This window comes from Xenia sp. Carnegie-2017, unplaced genomic scaffold, assembly GCF_021976095.1.
Source record: "Xenia sp. Carnegie-2017 unplaced genomic scaffold, XeniaSp_v1 HiC_scaffold_6, whole genome shotgun sequence".
Lineage (NCBI taxonomy): Eukaryota > Metazoa > Cnidaria > Anthozoa > Malacalcyonacea > Xeniidae > Xenia > Xenia sp. Carnegie-2017.
This window is the reverse complement of record NW_025813526.1, coordinates 21,684,406-21,707,093: the sequence shown is the minus strand read 5'-3', so window position 1 is coordinate 21,707,093 and position 22,688 is coordinate 21,684,406. Positions and strand designations below refer to the sequence as shown.

Sequence of the window (22,688 nt, the reverse complement as noted above, 5' to 3'; positions counted from 1 at the left end):
CTTTGAAACTGATTCTCCCAGCTACATAAATGATTTCGTAGTCTTGATGTGGATATGGACCGCTACAATAATAACATTTTCGCGTCGATTCAGATTTGATGGTGGCCAACGTATCGTTATTTTTGTCCTTTGACTCGATATCCCGTGCTTGATAAGTGCTTTGCTCATCTCTACGGCCGTCCAGCAAAATATCCCTGAGTTTATACTCGGGATCTCTTAGTGCTTTCTTTCGTATCTGCGAAGAAGATCCCGCCATGATTATCTGTTGTTCCACCTCAAAATCAACATCATCAAAAGCACATGTTTGAGCTAATTTCCTCAATCGCGTATGAAATTGGTCTAACGTTTCTGCTTGTTCATGTTTGGCTTCGCGAAATTTGTACACTTCATATCGCCGATTTTTTTGAGGCTCAAAATATTGCGTTAATTTGGTTTTAGCAAGTTCACATTCGCTGTCGTCGGCTGCATCGTTGAGCTGTCGAAATATTTCACGAATGAGTGAACCAACTTGACAGAGAAGTAATGCTCGTTGTTGCTTTTTATCTTTAATTTTACTCGAGATAATAAACATTTCAAAATCGGCAAGACATGTGCTCCATCGAGTTGCCAAGCTTACACCAAGTATTTATTTAACAAAAGCCTTTTTTAAACAACTTTGTTATCCAGCGTACGTACGTTGGGTGGCTATAGACAAATTGCATGAGTAATATACAGAGCGTCGTTTCTGGCTCACCTCAACTTGAGAAAGCGTCATTTCTGGCCCATCTCACACCTTGGGACCTATTATACACAAATCTAAGTGCCCCTATCCTAGTTCGCGTACGTATGCTAGCATAATTACAGCGAAGGTAAAAGCCTGGACAACGCCAGGAGCCAAAGACGGGCGGCCCAACCCCCGCGCCCGCGCGGCCGGCCTTCGGGGTCTATTATTCGGAAGTAGCGTATAGTATGGTACGTGGTAAGATGAATAGTGAATTCAAAAGAGTACGTATGAAAAGACAAGAGCAAAAAGAAAGAAGAGAAAGAGAGAAAAAATTGAATAATATAATAATAAGACAAAGAGCAGAACATCCTAAATTACAAACCAGGCTGCTAATACAGACAGGTACGATACAATTAGAAGAAGAATATTTATATAGTATATAGTATCGAGATGGACACTGTTAGAGAGATTCTGCTACTAGATAAACAGGGTGTTATAAGTGGAAGAGCTCTAAACTCATTTCTTGAAGCTTTTCAACCACTAGCATCTACATCAAGAAAGCGTACTAATACAGCTCCACCTGAACCTCCTTCGGTACCATGTAAGCGCAGACCTATTAAGCCTAATGACGTAATAGAAATTAGACCGCCTGTTATAGCAAATTCCGTAGGTTGGGAAGCTACGTATGGAACTATGAGCGACCCAGCGTTAATACGCTATAACACACTTCAGTTTCTAAGTGCAAAAACTAAAACTCCGACGCCTCCGGCGGCCGGTTCACCCCCTTTGCCAAACGTGAAGTGTTCTTATTCAGTTCTAGATAATGAAGGAAAGCCTTCGGACTCGTCTGGCGCTTCGTGTAGCAAATCTTCATCAAAGAACCGTTGAAGATTCGGTATTATACTTTCTATAGTGAGTGTGATAATTACTTTAGCAGTTCCCATCTGTTGAACAACTAATGTTGCATCAGCAGGTAAGTCTACATCTATAAAATCGCTATAGCTACATTCAGAGTTAATATCACCAATACGATGTGTTTTTGCTTTACTTAAGACAAGTAATCTGCTAGGAGTTTGAAGTACTCGTAGCGCCCCTGCACTTGTTAAACATTTTCCACTTAATGATATTTGGTAGAATCCAGCGGTTTCAATGGTGATTGTAGAAGAATCTTCTTTACCTTTTTCACACATCGTGACATTGGTCCAATCTAAACCTCTTTTTCCAGTGACTGAAGTACCAACTTGAGTGTACACATCTACTGGAATTGCTAGTCGCTTTTTTATGTTTTTCACGTCTTCTAGGATGTTTTACACGACGGGCGTGGTGTTTTTTTGCCGGACGTAGCAACGCTTCGAGAGCCTCACGCGTAGGTTTATCTACGTCTGAATAGTTCCAAGAAGATATGACTATTTTTTTCAGCATTTAAATTATATTTTAGTAGGAATTTTTCAAAATTTTCTCTCTATTTCATCGTAAGTATACTTCTACTGCTCGTCGAAAAAGATCGTTTGTTGATTCAAATTCATGAACCGAAGTTTCAGCTGCGTTAGACATTTTAATGTTTGTGTGACAAGACACAACTGAAGTGACAGCACTATAAATATAAAGTGAAAATTTATTAATTTTTTAGAATTAAGAATACTCTAAAAAGTGTACCTGATATCTTCGCGTCCAGTTAATGGGTATTGTACAAACATATGACATCAATTTTTTAATGTTATCATGTACGAAACTAACATAAGGCACCCAATTTTGTTCAAACACAGTAGATCTAATGTTGAACCACTCGTTTTGAGACCGTTAAAAACCAAATGTTTAATAATGCTATTTTATTATTTTTGAGTGTTTTTTCAGTAGGAAACGATACTAAAGTTACATTTACTCCGCTCATACCTGGGGGATAAAATCCAGTAGGAGAGCCCAAAACAGGTTGATCTCCTTGGTCTCCTTTAAGCCCATCAGCTCCTGGTTGTCCTTGATGTCCTTGACGTCCTGAAAGCCTCTGAGGTCCTGTGGCTCCAGTATCTCCTTTAGGCCCTTGAAGACCTCGAGGTCCTGCGGCCCCGGTAGACCCCGGCACTCTTATAGGACATGTTAGACCTCTAATGCCTTGTTGCCCTTGGTGTCCTTGAGGTCCCTGAGGTCCTTGAGGTCCTTGAGGGCCTTGAGATCCTTAAGCTCCTGTGGCCCCGGGCGCACGATCGCTTCCATTGGTCCTATCAGTTCCGTCATCTCCTCAAGGACCCTCATCACCTTTCTCTCCTTTTGATCCTCTAAGACCCGTATCTCCTTGAGCCCCTGTAGCTCCTGTATCATATTTTCCTCCCTTTGGTCATCTGGATTTATAATTGACCGCGAGAGAAATCTATGACGAGCCTCCAGCCAGACCCGCGATTTGTTTAAAAGCTTGAGCTTCACCTTCACGGCGTGCGTTTTTAGCAGCGGCGGCAACAGCTTCTACCTTTTCACGCTCTAAGTTCTTGTTTGTCGTTTTCATCTCTTTGAGTAGCAAAGCTACATCGGCAGCATATTTCTTACGTATCAGAGCGTCGAACTCATCTTGAATAACCCGTTTATGCTTTTTAAAACGTTTACGCTTGCATTTGATTTAGAACCTGTTCAAACTCTTCATGTGAGACTCGGCTGTCACTGAGAGCACGTGACGTAATATCGCCAACAGTCATCATAATCGTCGCAGGAGCTTGAGCTATGGGGTCGTGCTTTTTAGCCTTTTTCTCAAGCTTTTTACAAACAACACGCCCAACACTTGAGATCAAACCGCCAGCGACAGCAAGAGCTTCAAGAGCGGCCCCAGCCGGGGCGCCCAAACCAGATAGAGTGAGAGCAATACCTCCAGTTCCTGTCACGAAAGATTGTCGAAATAATGCGCGTGTATTTCTTACGAAGCTTATGACGAGCGTCACGCTGTTGGCGGTGCTCTGCCTCAATGTGTGAAATGCGAACAAGACGAAAGTTGCTCGTTTCTGCTGATGAACAGGGTGAAAGAACGTCTTCTACCCTTGGTATTCATATTCACGTTTTAAATCCGGATATATCTGTGGTACTAGCTTAGGAACGTCTACTGGATCGACTGGAGGTGCACTTGCAGTTGCCATTTTCTCGCAGGACTATATATAGATGCAAAAAATTAGTCTGATGATTAGTCTGATGTGATATGATATGTTATTATATGATAATGGCACTTATAAATTTCGACCCACCGACCGCTGAAAAATCAAAGCGCCACCATTGGATGATGCCCGAAAGCCATTATCTGATCGTAGGACATACTAATTCCGGTAAAACGAACCTTTTCATTAACATTTTTTTCCTTTTTTTGATTATCTTAAATTGACTGCAGATTGCCCTAAATTAACTGTTTACACAACAAGTCGCGAGCAGGAAAATTATGAGATTCTATCAGAGTTCTACGAAAGCATCGGCCTGGAAGAATGTGTTGAATTAAGAGAACCTGATGATGTAACTCCAGTAGAGGAGTTGGACACTAATCCCCAGACGGTAGACTTTGACGATTTTTGGCTCGATTCAAAAAGCTTAAACCCAATCAAAGAGTATTTCTCAGCAAGTCGACATAAGAATGTCACAGCTATATACTTAGCGCAAAGCAACTATGACGTCACCAAGTATAGTCACTGGCTGTATCGTGCTTATGAGAGGTCTTGACCAGCGCGACGTAAGAGAAATCGCAAGTAACAACGCTGAAGGTATTACAAAAGAGCAGCTAGCGGCGGCTTACCATGAAGCCACTGAAAAGAAGTACGACTACTTTGTAATCGATCGTACTGCAGAGGAGGTTCCTATTCGCTATCGGAAGCGTTTTGACGGAATTCTTGTTGCCCCGAAGCGGTAATTCATTCTTTGAAGACATCATTAGACTTATTCTTGTTGACTCTTTTATATTTTGGAAGATGAGGAGTAACCGCCTGCATTATAGCTTCGACGGTTTCAGCAGGCCAACCCGAGGCGTCGTATTTTTGACAAATCGGAACGAAATTTGCTATGAAAGAGGAAAAATTTAAAGTCTTTCCAGTAGACCAAGACATATCAGCCGCCATAAAGCTTACATGGTTCAATTGAATTTCGTTGAATGTAATGTTGTATTTAGAGCAGACTTTATACATATACGTTCTTACCTTATTAAAATGAAAGTCACGTGACTTCTTGCGAGGATAATCTATAGACGATTTTTTCTGTATCACGTGACTCTTCATCATATTCCTCTGTATGACTTGACTCAATTAGTCCGATGTTATTAATAACAGGCGCTGGCAGGGTAAAATGCGGTTTATTATCTTGAGATTGTGAATCAATAGATGCTAGTACCGACTGTATTTCAGGTGGATTATAATTTTTCATTACACCATATGGGTCGTCTATTTTTTCTTGTCCTATTATACAGTAAGATACAAAACATTCATCTATCTTCATCTATCTTAAATTGAAGTTCAAGTATGCATCTATGGAAGAGCGCGAAAAACTAGTCCAAAATTTGTAAAAAACCGTGCGAACTCAAGCGGCGCCAAGTCGATTTCAAAGTGTCTCGACAGCACGAAGGAGAATTCTTTGAAAGGGCGTCAAAACCAATTGTTAATGGTGAAAAATCTGTAGCAGATGCTATTAACAAAAAAATAAGACAAAGAAATTGAAGGGTTGCAAGAAGTCACTCAAGCGATTGTGGACACTCAACAGCAGCTTGCCCAATGGCTAAATGATCTATTACTTTTAAAAAGGCAAACCATCTCGGAAGACTATAGAGAATTCAAATACGCTTGATCGGTTGGAGGCTTGTGAGTATATTATGAACGACGTAGAATTTGAATATCTTGGAAAATCTATCGGCCCGTCTACAAGAAAAAGCGCTTCTTCAGCTAACCAAGAGCTACCGTCTACAAGACAACCGCTTCTCCAGCTAACAAAGAGCTACCGTCTACAAGAAAAACCGCTTCTCCAGCTAACCAAGAGCTACCGTCTAAGAAAAACCGCTTCTCCAGCTAACCAAGAGCTACCGTCCACAAGATAACTGCTTCTCCAGCTAACAAAGAGCTAACGTCTACAAGAAAAACCGCTTCTCCAGCAAACCAAGAGCTACCGTCTACAAGAAAACCGCTTCTCCAGCAAACCAAGAGCTACCGTCTACAAGAAAACCGCTTCTCCAGCTAACAAAGAGCTACCGTCTACAAGAAAAACCGCTTCTCCAGCAAACCAAGAGCTACCGTCTACAAGAAAACCGCTTCTCCAGCTAACCAAGAGCTACCGTCTACAAGAAAAACCGCTTCTCCAGTAAACTAAGAGCTACCGTCTAAAAGAAAAACCGCTTCTCCAGCTAACCAAGAGCTACCGTCTACAAGAAAGACCGCTTCTCCAGCAAACCAAGAGCTACCGTCTACAAGAAAAACCGCTTCTCCAGCTAAGCAAGAGCTATCGTCTACAAGAAAACCGCTTCTCCAGCTAACCAAGAGCTACCGTCTACAAGAAAGACCGCTTCTCCAGCTAACCAAGAGCTACCGTCTACAAGAAAACCGCTTCTCCAGCTAACCAAGAGCTACCGTCTACAAGAAAAACCGCTTCTACAGCTAACCAAGAGCTACCGTCTACAAGAAAAACCGCTTCTCCAGCTAACCAAGAGCTACCGTTTACAAGAAAACCGCTTCTCCAGCTAACCAAGAGCTACCGTCTACAAGAAAACCGCTTCTCCAGCTAACCAAGAGCTACCGTCTACAAGAAAACCGCTTCTCCAGCTAACCAAGAGCTACCGTCTACAAGAAAACCGCTTCTCCAGCAAACCAAGAGCTACCGTCTACAAGACAACCGCTTCTCCAGCTAACAAAGAGCTACCGTCTACAAGAAAAGCCGCTTCTCCAGCTAACCAAGAGCAACCGTCTACAAGAAAACCGCTTCTCCAGCCAACCAAGAGCTACCGTCCACAAGACAACCGCTTCTCCAGCTAACAAAGAGCTACCGTCTACAAGAAAACCGCTTCTTCAGCAAACCAAGAGCTACCGTCTACAAGAAAACCGCTTCTCCAGCCAACCAAGAGCTACCGTCCACAAGACAACCGCTTCTCCAGCTAACAAAGAGCTACCGTCTACAAGAAAACCGCTTCTCCAGAAAACCAAGAGCTACCGTCTACAAGACAACCGCTTCTCCAGCTAACAAAGAGCTACCGTCTACAAGAAAACCGCTTCTCCAGCTAACCAAGAGCTACCGTCTACAAGAAAACCGCTTCTCCAGCCAACCAAGAGCTACCGTCCACAAGACAACCGCTTCTCCAGCTAACCAAGAGCTACCGTCTACAAGAAAACCGCTTCTCCAGCCAATCAAGAGCTACCGTCCACAAGACAACCGCTTCTCCAGCTAACAAAGAGCTACCGTCTACAAGAAAAACCGCTTCTCCAGCAAACCAAGAGCTACCGTCTACAAGACAACCGCTTCTCCAGCTAACAAAGAGCTACCATCTACAAGAAAACCGCTTCTCCAGACAACCAAGAGCTACCGTCCACAAGACAACCGCTTCTCCAGCTAACAAAGAGCTACCGTCTACAAGAAAACCGCTTCTCCAGCAAACCAAGAGCTACCGTCTACAAGAAAAACCGCTTCTCCAGCTAACCAAGAGCTACTGTTTACAAGAAAACCGCTTCTCCAGCTAACCAAGAGCTACCGTCTACAAGACAACCGCTTCTCCATCTAACAAAGAGCTACCGTCTACAAGAAAAACCTTCTCCAGCTAACCAAGAGCTACCGTCTACAAGAAAACCGCTTCTCCAGCAAACCAAGAGCTACCGTCTACAAGAAAACCGCTTCTCCAGCTAACAAAGAGCTACCGTCTACAAGAAAACCGCTTCTCCAGCTAACCAAGAGCTACCGTCTACAAGAAAAACCGCTTCTCCAGCCAACCAAGAGCTACCGTCCACAAGACAACCGCTTCTCCAGCTAACAAAGAGCTACCGTCTACAAGAAAACCGCTTCTCCAGCTAACCAAGAGCTACCGTCTACAAGAAAACCGCTTCTCCAGCTAACCAAGAGCTACCGTCTACAAGAAAACCGCTTCTCCAGCTAACCAAGAGCTACCGTCTACAAGAAAAAAAGCTTCTCCAGCTAACCAAGAGCTACCGTCTACAAGAAAACCGCTTCTCCAGCTAACCAAGAGCTACCGTCTACAAGAAAACCGCTTCTCCAGCTAACCAAGAGCTACCGTCTACAAGAAAGACCGCTTCTCCAGCAAACCAAGAGCTGCCGTCTACGAGAAAACCGCTTCTCCAGCTAACCAAGAGCTACCGTCTACAAGAAAAACCGCTTCTCCAGCTAACCAAGAGCTACCGTCTACAAGAAAGACCGCTTCTCCAGCAAACCAAGAGCTGCCGTCTACAAGAAAAACCGCTTCTCCAGCTAACCAAGAGCTACCGTCTACAAGACAACCGCTTCTCCAGCTAACAAAGAGCTACCGTCTACAAGAAAACCGCTTCTCCAGCTAACCAAGAGCTACCGTCTACAAGAAAAACCGCTTCTCCAGCCAACCAAGAGCTACCGTCCACAAGACAACCGCTTCTCCAGCTAACAAAGAGCTACCGTCTACAAGAAAACCGCTTCTCCAGCTAACCAAGAGCTACCGTCTACAAGAAAACCGCTTCTCCAGCTAACGAAGAGCTACCGTCTACAAGACAACCGCTTCTCCAGCTAACGAAGAGCTACCGTCTACAAGAAAACCGCTTCTCCAGCTAACCAAGAGCTACCGTCTACAAGAAAACCGCTTCTCCAGCAAACCAAGAGCTACCGTCTACAAGAAAACCGCTTCTCCAGTAACAAAGAGCTACCGTCTACAAGAAAACCGCTTCTCCAGCTAACCAAGAGCTACCGTCTACAAGAAAGACCGCTTCTCCAGCAAACCAAGAGCTACCGTCTACAAGAAAAACGCTTCTCCAGCTAACCAAGAGCTATCGTCTACAAGAAAAACCGCTTCTCCAGCTAACCAAGAGCTACCGTCTACAAGAAAAACCGCTTCTCCAGCTAACCAAGAGCTACCGTCTACAAGAAAACCGCTTCTCCAGCTAACCAAGAGCTACCGTCTACAAGAAAACCGCTTCTACAGCTAACCAAGAGCTACCGTCTACAAGAAAAACCGCTTCTAGCTAACCAAGAGCTACCGTTTACAAGAAAACCGCTTCTCCAGCTAACCAAGAGCTACCGTCTACAAGAAAAACCGCTTCTCTAGCTAACCAAGAGCTACCGTCTACTAGAAAAACGCTTCTCCAGCTAACCAAGAGCTACCGTCTACAAGAAAACCGCTTCTCCAGCAAACCAAGAGCTACCGTCTACAAGACAACCGCTTCTCCAGCTAACAAAGAGCTACCGTCTACAAGAAAAGCCGCTTCTCCAGCTAACCAAGAGCAACCGTCTACAAGAAAACCGCTTCTCCAGCCAACCAAGAGCTACCGTCCACAAGACAACCGCTTCTCCAGCTAACAAAGAGCTACCGTCTACAAGAAAACCGCTTCTTCAGCAAACCAAGAGCTACCGTCTACAAGAAAAACCGCTTCTCCAGCTAACAAAGAGCTAACGTCAACAAGAAAACCGCTTCTCCAGCTAACCAAGAGCTACCGTCTACAAGAAAACCGCTTCTCCAGCCAACCAAGAGCTACCGTCCACAAGACAACCGCTTCTCCAGCTAACAAAGAGCTACCGTCTACAAGAAAAACCGCTTCTCCAGCTAACCAAGAGCTACCGTCTACAAGAAAACCGCTTCTCCAGCTAACCAAGAGCTACCGTCTACAAGAAAACCGCTTCTCCAGCTAACCAAGAGCTACCGTCTACAAGAAAACCGCTTCTCCAGCCAACCAAGAGCTACCGTCCACAAGACAACCGCTTCTCCAGCTAACAAAGAGCTACCGTCTACAAGAAAACCGCTTCTCCAGCTAACCAAGAGCTACCGTCTACAAGAAAAACCGCTTCTCCAGCTAACGAAGAGCTACCGTCTACAAGACAACCGCTTCTCCAGCTAACGAAGAGCTACCGTCTACAAGAAAACCGCTTCTCCAGCTAACCAAGAGCTACCGTCTACAAGAAAACCGCTTCTCCAGCAAACCAAGAGCTACCGTCTACAAGAAAAACCGCTTCTCCAGTAACAAAGAGCTACCGTCTACAAGAAAAACCGCTTCTCCAGCTAACCAAGAGCTACCGTCTACAAGAAAGACCGCTTCTCCAGCAAACCAAGAGCTACCGTCTACAAGAAAACCGCTTCTCCAGCTAACCAAGAGCTATCGTCTACAAGAAAAACCGCTTCTCCAGCTAACCAAGAGCTACCGTCTACAAGAAAAACCGCTTCTCCAGCTAACCAAGAGCTACCGTCTACAAGAAAACCGCTTCTCCAGCTAACCAAGAGCTACCGTCTACAAGAAAAACCGCTTCTACAGGGTTCCTTACATCAGGCTTTTAATCAAAGTGCAGACTATGATAGAAAGCAAGTTGGTCGCTCATATAAAAATACCAAGAGTTGCGAAGAAATGATCTCCTGCAAAGCCCATATGCTTTACTCAGTTCTGGGTTTTCTTGAATCAGTTCACATTGGCGTTCATGACCAGCACGAGTTCAAAGTGTAAAATGTTTTTCTAGAAACTGAAAGACTTACTTTAAAGTGTATGTTCCTGTTCTGCTAAAAACCATAATAAAACATTTGATCTATGTTGAAACAGGTTAATAATGTATTATCATAAACATACATACCTTCTGCTATGTTTGTTCAGTGGTCCCCATGCATTGCCTGCATTTCAAATGTGCACCTGGACCTTCTTTAAATCCACTCATGAGTTGTGATCCAAGATTGTCTCCAGAAACGAACACAATAGTCCCAGAAAATGATTTAGGTTCACCTTTAACAATGAACTGGTGACCACCATCCTCAAAAAAGAAGTGTGACAGTTAATTTTAAGCAATTTTTATCAAACTACTTACTCTGCACAATTATCAATAACACGTAATAAGCTAAAAAACAATAAATAGGATCACTTACTTGTTCAAGGTATTCAAGGTCATTCATGAAAGGCTCCAAGAGAATGTCAATGCCATATTTTTTGATAATTGGAACCGTTGCCATAAGGAGTAGGTGAATGTTATCACACTGGGATCGATATCGAGGATCAATATTTCCAGTTGTGTAGTAAACAACTCCTGTCATACAGAAATAATGGCATATGATGTAATAAGAGCTTCTTATAGCCTTTCATTGCTCATACACTTTCTTACATTTGAGTGACTGATTTAGTCACTATGATGTCATTAAACTATTACCTAACTTAAGCTTTCCAGTTTTACTACCAAGGGCATTTGCAATTTCCAACTCATTATAGTAAAGCATGATTTGTAAAGCAGCTGAGTCCTTGGAAAACAGAGGATGGGTCTTGAAATACTGGCCCTTGCAAACATCCTCAATCACATCATCATGTTTATGTTGCCGAAGATGACCATGGTTTAGCTGAAATTGAAATCGAAGAATGAAAATATTAAATTTATTAATAAATTAAATTTATTATTAACCAGCAATGGAAATGTCTGGTGGTAGGATGGGTGCCTTCCTACTATCAAACATTTCAAATTAAAATCAGGCTATTTTCATATTTTTATGAAATAATTGGAATATATTTTTGGAAATGTGCTCTAATAAACGCATGTCATCATTGTTTTTGCTTTCATGGAAACTAACACAGTAAAACACACATAGAGTTCTTTTTATGGTTATACATAGAACATGTATTATTATTTTGCAACCCTGTTATTGATATGGGTACTTGCAAAGGTGTAGTTGTCATAGTTTGATAAACTTGCTAACAAAAAAAAAACACAACCATGCTATTAACAATCTGACCTGTTCAAGTACTCCTTTTACATTGAGCATTTTTTCCAAGGATTTAAGCAGTGGTATGTACATGATTTCATCATCTTTAATAACCTCTTTGTACAGAGTCCTTGAAAGTCTTTTCACAACTCTGTGTCCAAGTTTAATTCGTCTGAGTTGCTACAGTTAAAATAATGATTATGCATAACAAGCACTAAAGAGCAGCTGGCTAAAATCTGTTAAAAATCTTAAAAAACTTTATCCAAAAACTCTTAACATTCTAAAAAAAGTCAAAAAACATAGAAATAAAAGTTACAACTAAGCCAAAATGCTCCTCAAAATAAGCATTCTGTTTATACTTTGTGGAAATATGTTTGAATGGATTTGAGATAGCATGTCCTTCATCAAATAATTCATCAAGACCTGGCACATCTTTATAATTTAATCCAGCTTTCTCTAAGCAATTTTGCAAACCGTGTTTAATTGCTTTGACTGTTCCTTGGACAAGTTCAGTGGAATCTTCTACAATGTTATCCACACATTTTTGTGTGAGCAGATTGATTTCTTTTGTTTTTAGAAGAAATTGGGCCTTTTTGTGTTCCATTGCTTGAACATAGTCATCAAGTTCATTTTCCCTGTTGAATTCATCAATTAGGAGTTCAAGGCCATCCTCATGAGGACAAAAATTGTTGTGAGTGCTACTCGCTGATTCAACGCAACATAGATCACGTGAGTTTAAGTCAACATTGGCGTGCTTTCTTCTAAGATGACTTTTGTAAGAGTTAACCTAAACAACAACTCCGTGAACGCACTGAATAAGTAAATATTTTTAACAAATAACAAACAAATCAGTGTCGTATCAAGAATGAAAAGCTTACCTTAGCGAAGGTTAAATTACATTCAAGCACTTTGCAGATAATATGCAATCTGGCATCGTGTTCATGAACAGCGACCAAATGATGCAACATTCCAGCAACAGACGTTGAAAAAAACGTTGCACATACCTGACAACACAATCGTGGCATAATTAATTGAATTTTTACGAATATTCTTGCGTCACTAGTCAAGTGACAACTCCGTTACCGTTTGTTAGAGCAATGAATGAATAAAATCAGATCAATATTAAGTGTCATTAAGTGCATTTCTTTGTCCAATTAGTTGCGAACTTGCGGCGATTGGTCGATTTGGCCACTTGACATCCCATTACGCAAAGCGGCACGTGCCTGACTGCCTGTTGCCGACATTGAGTTCTATAATAACTGGAGCGGCTATCTCAAGCGCGGCCTTAGATATCTGATGATGCTAAAAACTGGTTGGTAACTGGTTGGATTAATTTCTTATTAAGTTGATATATTCAATCTATTTAATTGTGTCTCTGATATTGGACGTTGTCACCGACTTTTAACACATAGAAAATTAAACCTTCCTTGGTAGCAATCCGGTGCAATGTAAACGAGGTTTTAGTTTAAGTAAATTATTGGCTAAATCGGTTGAGAACGTGTAAACCGCTTTAACCAAAGACAATTTTTTAAGCCACCAGTGAAAAATTCGACAAGACCACGACAGTGCTATTGGCGCAATCTGCCTATTTAGAATTTGGTTATGAAATATTCTTGGTGCTTATGTTTGGATCAATGCGAATGAATATTTTATGCTATTGTTGCCAGCTGCCTGCGTTGGCGAGCCACATTATTTGATAATTCCCTGGAGGTTGGTTGGAATCCAAGAATATTTACTTAAATTTGCATATAGTATGTTGAGTCTTTCAACATGATAAAAATTAAACAGAAGAGCCACTCTTTAGAAGTGTACACCACGTTCTCAGGTCCCCCATCATTCCAGAAATAATTAGGGTTTTTCACTTGTTTCCAACCACTGCAATTACACGACGTCATTTCTTCACAATAAAATCAAAAATATTTCAGTATATCAAATGACGTCGTACCATTTCAGTAGTTGCGAACAAGTGAAGAGCCCTAAATATCTTGCTGGAAAAATTGCTGCCGATATGCGCAGCACAACATACGAGAGGAGAAAAAAATGCCCCGACACTAGCGACTCTTCTGCGCGTATATCAAGTCAACTCTACCAACTCTTCATGTTCATGTTCATAGCAACGACTAACTGTATGTACCAGTACCAACTATCGAGGATTAGCTCGCTCAGTCACAAATTTTCAGATGAATCATTTGCGCATGCGCAGTCAACTTGACCAGCTGCCCAAGTTGATGGTCATGGCAACGACCAACTGCATCAGCACTCCATCAACTAGCACCGATTTTGACGTAAATAACATGCTTAGTAACAAATTAATAAAGAAATCATCCGCAGTGCTTTAGCGCATGCGCAGTCCACTCCACTAACTGTTTATAGTCATGGCAACGACTAACCATATGTACTTGCACTAAAGTTGTGGCATTTAGCTCACTTAGTCGCAAATTATTGAAGAAATCGTCTGGGCATGCGCAGTAGTGACTTCAATAATACCACAACTCTCGTAAGGCTTTGAATTTATGTATATAAATATAAAGCTAAATATAGGTTTAATATATGTCAACTAGCAGTGGAAGCTGGGTGCGATATGTATGCAGTGGCTTAGGGGTCCAGACGTTTCGGGTCGCGACCGCACTCTCCCTGCGTACCCCGAGCAAAGCCTATCGCAGGTGATCTCGGGGTCTGATGGGCGGAAGCTTGCTATTGACATCCCCAAGTAGGATAGCGTGGAAGGGGCCGAAATCTCCTACCGAAACGTTAACATGCAGCGTTCTAGTGCCTTACGCTTAAGAAGGTATCGGGAAGCATGGACCGAAAACGGGGGTTTTTTGCTTTTGAGTTCTATCTTTTTGTAACAAAAGTTCTTCTTATTAAATAAATCTAGCAACGTTTCAATTAACTTCTTTTGACACTGTGCGCATGCCGTTTTTTTGGCACTTATAAGTTAAGAAGACCTTAAACGTTTTATACTTACTGTTTCTCATGTATCACGAGCAAACCATCCATGGGCTTTATGGAAAACAACGATTATCTATTTTCCTTAATTAACGTCTAGTTCTCAATTATCTCGGGGTCTCGCGAGGCATGGACCGAAAACGTGATTATTTATTGTCGATGTGTGGCTTTTTCCTTTTCAAAAATTCTTTTCATAAAAGACATGACAACTTAAAAGTACACGAAATATCTTTTTTATAAATTGATGTATTTTTCATTATTCTTTATCTTGGGATTCTACAATTTATTTCAAAGTTTTAATTCCGTAAAGTTGGACACATATCCAATTTACTATTTTTTCAACTGAATAAACTGCAGACTGAGTTATTTAAAATTTGTACTGACAATTGCGAAATATGTTTTCTGTGATAAAAAGCAGCGATGTACGTATAGGTACCTTAGTTCTAGGTGTAGCTAATTTCTCCTTTGCACGTTAGTACAAAGCAGTTATGCGTCCGCCGGTTCTCTATGGGACTGTATACTATCTAAAGCTAGCGCGCAGTCAAACACAACTCTCAAATGTCATCAATTTGATTTTTTTGTCAAAGTTATACATCAATTCCAATTCATGCTCCTTACTTGTTCACAGGCATAAACAAAAGACAATGCCGTCTTATTTTGACCCTTATAAAATACTCAATAATCATAAATTCCTTATTCCGCTTTAAAGGGGTTATATCACGAATTTTAGCCCCCCTTTTTTATTAGCTTAATTGAAAATTTGGATTATTTGAAGAACTATGACATGTCGCTGGACTTAAACAGATAAATATAAGTTCCTTAATTTTGCCTCCAAAGTCGGGTACTTTTTGCGAATTTTTTACGACGCCATATTGATACTTGTGACGTAGATAGCTGAACACGTCTGTTTCCGTCAATATAATATTATATTATAGGAGGTGATTTTGTTGTCGTTTTTCTTGTGTTAAAAATAAATAATGACAGTATTTTCAATAAAATATTAAAAAACAAGTTGTCCGGAAAGTATGGCTTCAAATCAGTGCTCAGATAATTCGAATTCGATGTCTGAATGCGTATCTGATTCGAGCTCGGAATCCGTGGGTTATGTCGAGCATTTAAACGACTTCGCATATGACGATGAACCGCTCGCAGGAGATGGTGATGAAGTGCATACTCCAGATGATCCCGATGGAATTCTCCTGCGACCTTAGAACAACGAAGTGATGGCGTAATTCCACTCGGTGAATGGTAAGTTGTTGTTTTCTCCTGTTTGTAATATACATAAAGTTACTTTATAAACCACAATGCTCCCACGTTTCAGGTGTAATTGTCAATGCTGTCATACCGATTTGTTAGAAGGCGCATTAGAGTACAGATGCTGTAAGGAAATAGGACCAGCTTTGCAGAAAATGACATTCGATGGCAGCATTGAGAAAATATCATGCATAACACAGCATGCCAAATTTGGGCCTTTAGTTCATGAGGCTGTCCTTGAAAACGTCGGGCCACTATTGAGAGATAGGAATGGACGTGCTTATCGCCGCCAAGCATCACAATCATTAAATATGTAAGATTGTAAATTGTATGAGAAAGAATGTTATCATCAACATTGTTTCATCAACAATAATTAGTCCAACCTTTTTATTTACTTCAGGTACTTGAGAGCTGTGGCATACAGATGGTTGATGCGATGGTTTTGTGGGTCTATGGGATGGGAGAATACTCGGCCTTTACCTGCTTGTGTTTACCACTTTATTCGGAAAGCATATCCAAGTGGTAACACAAAAGGTTACATACCATCAGAGGGGCGATGATGGAAATGTCTTTTAACTTGTGCACTGTAGAGACTGTTGGCCTTCTTTGCTGAGTTTAGAATGGTCAGGAAATATGCCTAGATGAAAACCAAATACGAGATACATGGATGCACTATACGGTAAAGAAAATCTTTTCTTCAATGTCAGTCTGGGAAAAAAAATAAAAATTATATGGAATTAAATCATAGCATAAATGTAAAAATGGAAAATAGCAAGCCACATGAACTTATCTTATAAGGTCTTCACACTTGAGTGCACTGCATCCACAAAGGGCATGTTGAGCATTAAACTACAATAAAAAAAATTATTCATGAAAATTAATTAGTTGCACAATCGAGTGAGATAGTCATCTTCAATCTGACAAGTATACATACCATTCAATGTTATATTAATACTGTAATCATCAGGAAAGGTGTGTATATCAGTGCCCAGATAGGGAGGCTAGAGGGTACTATCACTTGCCTAAGGTGAACCCTCAGGCTAGTGGTGGGAAGGAGGTGCCATACTTCTCCATTCCAGACAGGCTCCAAGCAATGTCTGACCACTGCCCTATCATCTACCAACTTCAATTTATTCTTTTTCAGTGAAGCATTGACCTCGAGGATGTCCTTTCATTGGAGCTTTGCATTTAGTACATTTGCGAGTACTTTTATTCCCAGAGCTATTTAATATTTGATCTGCATCATCTGTTAGGTCTTGTAACTGCTGTCTTTACTGTTCCACTAAGGAAAAAATGCAGATCATTACATCCTAAAATAATTGTAAACAATACCATTATCCCATACTTACAGCATGGATAAAGTGCATGACTGACATGCTTGTTCCTCGCAACATATTTTTTTACTGCCTCAGCCTTGGATCGTTTGTTGGGAAACTGGCTGCACAAAGGTTCGGGTGCTTTTCCTCTATATCTTTCCATTATAGTTGAAAGTTCTTGTTTATTAGACATGAAAAGAACATTCTTTACTTGTTCAACATATTCTAGAAATTGATATGAAAAATAATTTGTTACTGATGCTTCAATTCTCATATTCTTCAAAACATTCTTAAAATTAGCATACCATAAGATGGCTTCACAGACACTTCCCGCACTACATATGACAAAAGAAAAATTAACATAAACAAGCGTAAACTTACTTGTCTGTACTTTCGATCGGTTATTTCGTCCTGTAATGGTTCAGGAATCCCAGCCACGTCAATGGTTGGGATAGCATCTTTCTTCAACCTTCTTTTGAGCTTGACTTGCACGCTCAAATTAAGGTCAAAACAAGAATCTTTAAAATGCGCAGAACACAGACACGAGGTAGAGGAAGCCTCAAAACCCGGTCTATGTTTACGCACAAAATTTACCCATTTTCTATGTCTTTGCGGCTCTGTTTCTTTTTTAGGAAACAGATGCATCGACATTCCTTCTGTTTTTGAATCATTGGCGCAACTAATTTGATTAGGTCCGCCAGCAACACAGCGTTTTCCTCCGCGTTTCTTATTAAGATTACTAGTAGAATACGCCATGTTGATATATGTGTTCAACTTTCTACGTCACAACTCATTAGCATACCGATCAAAAAGTTCGCAAAAAAAATGCTGAAAATCGTGACTTTGAACGTCCATAAAATCACTTTCACCAATCCAATTTCAATTATAATTGCAGATTTAAAATCACTGAAATAAGGTCTTTCAATTTAGCTAATATAAAAGGGGGGCTAAAATTCGTGATATAACCCCTTTAACGATAAGTTCCTAGTCTCAAAAAACAATCATAATTTATTTACATAATTTCCGACAATTAGAGTTAAAAAAGATTCTGAACATACTTTTCTTCCTAAGATATTGGAACAACTTTTTTGCCCAAATAAAATGATGAAATGTACAATTAATCTATAGATCAAATAGCGCCTTTATCAAGCTGATTTGAGCTCGATATCTTTTACACACAATGAATTCTTACATTTACTTTGTCTATTTGCACAAAGACAGATTTTAAGATGTTTTTTCACATGTTAAAAAGCACACAGTGATTTTTAACATTTTCTAGGTCAAATAACTTTCATATGTAGCTGGTACCAGAAACTTTTTGTATTTGAATGAAAGCAAACCATACACAGCTTTCCATAAATACGCTAATTTAGGTATCAAAGTCACAATCTGGAGAAAAACAGTATTTTTGCAATTTTTAGAGCAAAAACGAGGTTGTTGTTCGATATTTACTCTCTCCAGACCTAAGAACAAAGTCCTGCGTAAACATATCTAAATGAAAATGCTCAATATTTACAAACATATACAAAATAAAATGCTTTAAAAAGAAAGTACATTGTGAAAAATACTGTAACTGCCTTTTTTATGTAATTTTAATAACAAGCTTAGACTGCTAAAGTGGCATAAATAGTATTTGTTCCTTAAAAAAGAAGCAACTCACTAATATGATTTTTTCACGTTGGGAATTTTGGGAATGATTTTACGATAAACAAAGCAGAGATTACTCTAAATATTTGAATTTATAAGCATCAGACCTTTATGAATTTCATTTCAGTTTTTAACAAAGTTAAGGCAACTTGCTCAAGGTCCTAAATTACAAAAATAAATATTTATTCATGACTCAGTTTGCTGAGCCAACCTGGGTTTCAATTGTACATTCGAGTACGTCGGGGACGATAAGGAACAATATAGAAAACATGAGTGGAACGGAAGTGAGACAAGTGAGACAAGCGAGAGAAGCGAGAGAAGCGAGATACTTTGAGGAGTAATAATAAAAATTGTTTATGAAACCAAAGTTGTGATTGTGATTATTCTTCATGTTCCGAAGACATTGGGACGGAGGTCAATTTTCGGAATACGTGGCACCTACCGACAAAGGATTTTTATTGTGATAAACTGTGAAAATTTCGTACAAGATATTACGCGTCCCATACAAACATGGCAAACGACGAAGCAAAACTCAACATAAAATTAACTCAACTTAAGTTATCGGCTCAAAGAACAGCTAAAATATTAGATTCGGGAAAGCGAGAAACTATCGAACGACAACTGAACGCACTCAAAACAACTATAAACGAAGCTGGCAATTTTAAAAGAGCTGTAGAAGCAGCGAAAATCGAAAGAGAAGACGACCTTGAAGAAATCAGCGATTGGAATGCGGAAATCGAAACAAAAATAAGCGAAGCCGAAGACGAAATAAACAAGCTAGCAACTTAAATTTGAAGTAAAGCTTCAAGAAACAAAGGCTCAAGTAAATGCAAAAATTCAAAATTCAAAGTCCGGAGACTCAAAATTAAGTGATGAAGGTATGTCGGTGAGATTACCAAAAATAAATATTACGTGGAGTGGATTTTTGGGGCAATTTACGGAGACGGTGGACAAGTCAAATAAAGCTGCCATCAACAAATTCACATATCTGTGTGGTTTCCTTGGGTCCAAAGTTAAGCGACGAGTAGAATCATTACCCTTTACCACCGAAGGATACAATAGAGCGAAGTCAATTTTAAAAGATCAGTATGGGAAGAATTCGGAAATTTTAAAAGCTTACATAAAAGAGATCATGGACTTGCCTCATATCTCCGGAGCAAACTCGAGAAAGATTGCAGAATTTAGTGAGAAGTTAAATCACAGTGTCCAAGCTTTGGAAACGCTGGGTAAACTGAAAGATGTCCAAGGAAATGTTTCCATGACTCTAGACAAACTCCCAGCCATACGTGGGGAACTTGTTAGAAATGATCCAGAATGGGAAAGTTGGGACTTTTCCAAGCTTACTGAAGCAGTCAGACAGTGGACCAGGCGAAATCCAGTCTGTGACAAAGAGTCAGACACACCTGGATGGAAATCTAGAAGGTCAGTAAAAGTCTTTCATACCAAAGAAAAGGGGATGTGCGTCTACTGTGAAGGAAATCATAAATCGGGGGAATGTAAAGTAATCAGTACTGTCAAGGAGAGAAGAGCAATTTTAGCCAAAAAGAAACTTTGTTTCAACTGCACAGCAGGACAGCATCATGCTAACGCTTGCCCCAGCAAGTCATCATTAGGTCCCGCGTACAGGCATTCGTTTAAAGAAGGACTTTCTACTAAAGTTGACATGCTTCTAATATCAAAAACAACAAGACTGGAAATCTATGAAGGGGAAGTTGAAGCAATAGACAGTGACTATTCGATGAAGGTGAAGTTGATCAAGGTGGAGGAAGAAGAGTTACTTACAGTAGACAATCCACCTATGAAAACTTACAAAGAGAGTTTGAACACCTGAAGAATGCAAAATTTGTTGATAATGATCACAAAGCTCAATTACCTGTCCATATCGTTTTGGGAAGCGGGGAATATGCACAGATAAAAACTCGCACGAATCCTCTAGAGGGAACTGAGGGGCAACCAATTGCAGAAAAAACAAAACTCAGATGCTTTGTTATGAGCCCTGGTGTGGAACCAAACAGTAAAAGGATGTTGCTTACCCAAGTTTCGCAGAAGGATTATGAAGATCTCTGCAGGTTGGATGTTCTGAGCCTAGCAGACACTGCTGAACACGACCAATCAATGGTGTATAACGAATTCAAAGAGCAATTAACGCGATCACCGGAGGGCTGGTACGAGACCGGTCTTCCATGGTGTAGAAATCATCCACCTCTCCTACCGAACAAAACAGGAAGCATCAGAAGGTTGGAATCTTTAGAGCGACGATTACAGCGAAAGAAATTAACTGAAGATTACAAGGCAGTAATCCAAGACCAAAAGCACAATGGCATAGTTGAACCAGCAACTACCGTAGCAAAAGGTAATAAATTCTACATACCTCACAAAGAAGTCGTACGCGAGTCAGCGCAGTCCACTAAACTGAGAGTGGTGTACGATGCATCAGCAAAAGCTTCACCAGAAAGTCCTTCTTTAAACGAATGCCTGTACGCGGGACCTTCATAAATAACAAGCTGTGGGAAGTGCTGGTAAGAGCGCGAAGTTTTCCTGTTGCAATCACTGGGGATATTCAAAAGGCATTCCTCCAAATTCGTGTACGCGAAAGTGAACGGGATTCTTTAAGATTTCACTGGCGACCAAATCCACAGGCTGATGTAGAAGTACTACGGTTCACGAGAGTATTGTTTGGATTGGTTTCTTCTCCATTCCTACTTGGGGGAGTTCTCGAAACACATTTGGATCACTGGAAAAGCAAAGCTCCAGACGCAGTTGAGGCTCTGAGAAGGTGTCTGTACGTTGATGACATCATTTCAGGAGGATGCACTGTGGATGAAGCACGAAAAAGGAAATTGGAAGCTATTGACATTCTGGGTGACGCAACCTTTACCCTTCATAAGTGGGCATCAAATGCAAAGGAGTTGGATGAAGGTAGTGTTAACAAAAATCATGAAGAGCAAACAGCGGCCAAACAACAATTTGGGGTGCAGCCAACTGAGATGAAGATCCTGGGTACAACGTGGAATAAAGAGAAAGATACGTTAAGTGTACAAATAGGACATTGTGGGAAATCGCCAACGAAGCGCAACATTTTAAGTCGACTGGCGAAGATCTATGATCCAATAGGAATTGCATCACCTCTGCTTTTGCAAGGCAAACAAATCTATCGAGAGGTGTGTGACCTGAAATTACCCTGGGACGCAGAATTGATTGGTAAATTGAAGCAGAGTTGGGAGAAGTGGGAAAACACCTTACCAAGCGAAGTGACCGTGCCAAGAGCGGTTCTGTCGTTCCAAGAACCCGTCTGTAGCTTAGAGATTCATGGATTTGGGGATGCCAGCGGTGAAGGTTTGTGCGCAGTCGTCTACACAGTCGCTAAACAACCATCTGGAGTTACTCAGGAATTACTGGCAGCGAAATCAAGACTTGCCAAAAGAGGACTGACTATCCCGAGGTTAGAGCTTGTTGCAAGTCATATGGCCGCAAATTTGGTCTCGAATGCTAGCAATGCGCTGAGACACATTCCACACAGAAAACACTGCTGGTCAGATAGTACTGTAGCTTTATGGTGGATTAAAGGAGAGGGTGATTATAAACAATTCGTGTCGCATCGAGTGGCAAAAATCCGAGCTTCTAATGAGATCGTGTGGCATCATGTGCCAACAACCGACAATCCGGCCGACCTCGGAAGCAGAGGTGGCAAACTGACCGAGATGTGGATGAAAGGTCCTGCCTGGCTATCAGAGCGTAGTCTTTGGCCACCAGATCTTATAGTCAAACCGTCGACTGACTCCCAAAGTTAAGCAAAGGCGACGAGAGTAGTTTTGAGCACGGCGATCCAGCGGTCAGACTTGGAAATATTCAGTGATATTCTTGAAAAACATTCATTGCGGAAGGCGATTCGTATTGGGGCGTGGGTGAAACGATTTATTGATAATGCTCGACAAAACAGAGATAATAGAAAGCACGGGCCACTGACATCTGA

At 40.8% G+C, this 22,688-nt stretch overlaps 2 protein-coding genes and 1 long non-coding RNA gene across 3 annotated transcripts; 1 reads left to right on the top strand and 2 right to left on the bottom strand.

Moving 5' to 3' along the window:
* Nucleotides 1-10,982: 10,982 nt before the first annotated feature.
* On the bottom strand, nt 10,983-12,793 carry LOC124457338. Its single transcript, XM_047007608.1, has 5 exons — nt 12,716-12,793; nt 12,428-12,553; nt 11,866-12,336; nt 11,580-11,729; nt 10,983-11,189 (listed from the first exon to the last, which is right to left on the bottom strand). The coding sequence occupies exons 1-5, from the start codon at nt 12,791-12,793 to the stop codon at nt 10,983-10,985; spliced, it is 1,032 nt and encodes a 343-aa protein (XP_046863564.1).
* A 4,101-nt stretch (nt 12,794-16,894) lies between these two features.
* Nucleotides 16,895-17,407, bottom strand: LOC124458501. The gene is made up of 3 exons (XR_006953228.1): nt 17,374-17,407; nt 17,102-17,293; nt 16,895-17,034 (listed from the first exon to the last, which is right to left on the bottom strand). It is a non-coding gene; the product is annotated as an uncharacterized LOC124458501 (long non-coding RNA).
* Nucleotides 17,408-20,704: 3,297 nt separating this feature from the next.
* On the top strand, nt 20,705-22,506 carry LOC124457337. Its single transcript, XM_047007607.1, has 2 exons — nt 20,705-21,192; nt 21,330-22,506. The coding sequence occupies exons 1-2, from the start codon at nt 20,705-20,707 to the stop codon at nt 22,504-22,506; spliced, it is 1,665 nt and encodes a 554-aa protein (XP_046863563.1).
* Nucleotides 22,507-22,688: the final 182 nt, after the last annotated feature.